Source organism: Humulus lupulus, chromosome 2 (genome assembly GCF_963169125.1).
Source record: "Humulus lupulus chromosome 2, drHumLupu1.1, whole genome shotgun sequence".
In the NCBI taxonomy this organism is placed as follows: domain Eukaryota; kingdom Viridiplantae; phylum Streptophyta; class Magnoliopsida; order Rosales; family Cannabaceae; genus Humulus; species Humulus lupulus.
The window spans coordinates 13,467,891-13,471,536 of NC_084794.1; the positions used below are offsets into that span (position 1 = coordinate 13,467,891).

The following is a 3,646-nucleotide window of genomic DNA, read 5'->3' on the forward strand; positions in this document are numbered from 1 at the left end:
TTACGAGGGCATCATGTGGCCCAACACTAACCGATCGGCAGTTTAATATAGAGTTCCATACTTATTTTATTTTAAACTAGAAATATATACGTACTAATATTAAATTATATTAATTATATGTTGTATCACATAGTATTGAACACGATTGGTTCCTTGTACCAATGTCATCTCTTAAACTTGATTTTGGTAAATTAATACTATTTTTTTTATTTAATCTTAATAAAGTTTTAGTTTAACAAAACCAACATAAAAAATAATAATTTAACAATAATGATATAAATAAGTAAGTAAATAAAAATTTATTACCCACCCTGCCCACATTAAAAAAAGAAAAGCATTTATATATATTTGCTCCATGCACAAAAGTCAGATATATACAAACAGTGAGTAGTGAGGAGTGAGTAGAGAGTGAGTGAATGAGTGTGAGCGACATGAATACAAAAAAAAACTCGTCTAAATCAGGGTGAGCAGGCCAAGCTGACCATCCTCTCACTGCACCACCATACTCCATACACACACGACACAACACAACACAACACAACAATGTTCTTCTGTTCATTCTCACTGTTCTTCCTTCTTCTTTCTCTCCCTTCTGCTCTCTCTGTCCTCACTCTCATCGCCACAAGCAACAATCTTGGCCATGCAAACAAACAAACGATTCCTCCTTCTCATCATGATCAAATCCACTTCTCAAACGACAACATCCAGCTTCCTCCATCCGAAGCTGAAACTCTCCTCAACATCATGGAATCCATGTCTTCTGACCAAGCCTGGAAGACCTCTTATCCCCACCCTTGCCAACCAGACTCCTCCTGGCCTGGTATAGAGTGCAAAGTGGGGAACGACAATCGGTTTCATGTCTCCAGGCTCGACTTTGGCACTTTCCCATATCCTGCTTGCAAGAAAACAGCTTCGTTCCCTTCCCAGATCTTTGCCTTGCCTTATCTCCAATCTGTTTTCTTCTTCGACTGTTTTACTCTGACAAAAACCACTCTCTCTGTTCCGGAAGCTACGGTCTTCAACTCCTCACTTCAACAGCTCAGTCTCAGGTCCAACCCAGCTCTCACTGGTTCAATCCCACCTCAGATTTCTAAACTCAAGTCCTTAAAGATCTTGACTTTATCACAGAATAATCTGTCTGGGAAAATCCCAGTTGAGATTTTTAGCTTGAATTCTTTAGTGCACCTTGATTTGAGCTATAACTTGCTCTCTGGTACTATTCCAAATCAGTTGGGCAATCTTAAAAGCCTAGTGGGCCTTGATTTAAGCTACAATAAACTGTCAGGAACAATCCCAAACACAATTGGCCGATTGGGTCAGCTTCAAAAGCTTGATTTGAGCTCTAATTTGCTTACTGGTGGCATTCCTGATGGCATTGGGCAGCTGAGTGTATTGGATTTCATGGCTTTGAGTAACAACCAACTGAACAAACAGTTTCCAGAGGGAATAGAAAAGTTGCAGAGCTTGCAGTACTTCATTATGGATGACAATCCCATGTCCGTACCATTGCCATTGGGACTTGGTAAGCTTGTGAAACTTCAAGAGCTCAGACTTGCTGATTCTGGGTATTCAGGTACCATACCAGAAACATTTTCTCAGCTGAAGAGCTTAACCACATTGTCTTTGCCAAACAACCGTTTGACAGGTGAAATCCCAGTTGGATTTGGTGGTCTCTCACATATTTACCACTTGAATCTCAGCAGAAATCTCTTAGGTGGTATTGTGCCTTTCAATATAAGTTTTTTGAATAGGCTGGGAAGAAACTTGGACCTTAGTGGGAACCCAAGTCTCTGTTTGAGTCCATCTGAAGCATACAGTGTCAAGGTTGGCGTCAATATATGTGGAAGAATGAAGAATGGATCTGCCAGCCAGCCATTGATGAGCTCCCATTCTCCATCTCATCAGCCACCCCACCCATTCTTTATGCTTAGTACTTTTGGTGTCTTAGTCTTGCACCAAATATTATTGTTCATGTAATTTTAGTATATGACTATATTCAAACATGACTTGTACTTTAAGTGATTGTATTAGCTAATTTTCTTGAAAATGTTTGTCAAAAGCTAGAGGTTCTTTGTGATGATGTAGATACTTAAGAATCCAACAAAGAAAATTAGAAGGAAAGTTGATATATAATCATTTTCTTTCCTCCTGATAGTTTCTTAAAAGGTTCCTGGTTTATCAAAGTATTCATGCAGCTATTAGTGACTGGTGTGATTGCTTTGTCTTTTGACAGCTTATTATGACTGATATGTTTTTCTATGCTCAACATGTGACATTATGGAAAAATTGGAAGTAGTTACGCTATTTAGAGACAAGAAGAGATTTCAATTTGATTTATCCATTTGGCATCTAAGCAAAATCCCCATCATATCCATCATTATGGTTTGGAATGGAGCCTTCTGCAATTATTTCCCTTTGAAAATGATGTCCTATTTTGACTACTTTTACTTGGAGGGTTCCATAAACTTCATATATATATATATATATATATCATCAGTGTGGATATATCTCAGGAACATTTAGAGCTGCTTTCCCAGAGTCATTTCTTTGCATGTTTTAATACTAATTTTTGTCCAATCAGAGGACTCTGCAAAGTAAGAGGTAATGCAATTGCTCACTGAGGAGTATGGGGACCCCAGAAACGACCATACATAGCATTATAATCAATAGCTAATGAGAAAAAAATAGATTACTATACTAAGAATTTTTATCTGGATGGAAAGCAACCACACATCAAATTGAGAAAGAAAAATGAACCCAATACAAAATGTACAATTAGCCCATTAGATGATATAAAGATGGGCCATGATCAAACTTCATCAAAATCTCATAAATTTTGCTTGGTGAAATGAAAACATTTTCTATTTAATCTATTTTGAAACATTGACATATAGTGGGGTTTTGGGTTTATGATGAAACAACACTACCAGAGGACCAGACTTCAAATGGGGCATTATAAAAATTTGAAAGAGCTGGATCCCACCACAAACCAGACCCCCCTCTACACTACTCTACAGTCTACTTCTCTACAGATTAAAATTACTTTACTATTTGTCAACAGTTTAATGGGTACAATTTTAACTGCTCTCTTTTACTGTTTTCCCACTAACCCTTATAAAATTCAGCTCAGAAAGTAATCATCCACAGGAGTCAGTGTGTGTCATATCACAAAACAATTTTTATTTATTTATGTAAGTTACCTTATGTGAAAAATAATAATAAGTTTCAGAACCAGTCTGTTAATGATACAAGTTGTTGGAGATATTAATTACAGATATATTACAATTTTGGATGTTCTTGCATCTGATTTTTTTTCCCAAATTTTTTAACAGTGAAAAATTTCAAAGCCCACTTGAACATTTTAGCAAGTACAATTTGCATATTATTATGTTCACCTGAAGCTAATAGATAATATTCTAAAAGAAGAATCAAATCCTTAGTTCCTGTTTCAAGGAACACAACAAACAAATAAAATCCAAAAAGGACCAAAGGGCTCTCTAAATAAATGTATGTATAAATATATATGTAGCTAAGGTCTCAACATATAGCTTAATAAAGAAAAAGAGAAATTAAAGGTTTATCTACAGTCACAAGTCACACAGCCCACATTTATCATTTTTTCATGTTTGGTTCTCTGTGATATGTC

The 3,646-nt window shown here is 36.3% G+C and overlaps 1 protein-coding gene across 1 annotated transcript; it reads left to right on the top strand.

Annotated features, from left to right (window-relative positions):
• The first annotated feature begins 407 nt into the window (after positions 1-407).
• On the top strand, positions 408-2,207 carry LOC133815845 (receptor like protein 29). The gene has a single exon (XM_062248632.1). The coding sequence runs from the start codon at positions 544-546 to the stop codon at positions 1,975-1,977; it is 1,434 nt and encodes a 477-aa protein (XP_062104616.1). The 5' UTR covers positions 408-543; the 3' UTR covers positions 1,978-2,207.
• The last annotated feature ends 1,439 nt before the right edge of the window (positions 2,208-3,646 follow it).

Coding starts and splice junctions, on each gene's coding strand:
- LOC133815845 (XM_062248632.1), top strand. CDS start 544: ATGTTCTTCTGTTCATTCTCACTGTTCTTCCTTCTTCTTTCTCTCCCT.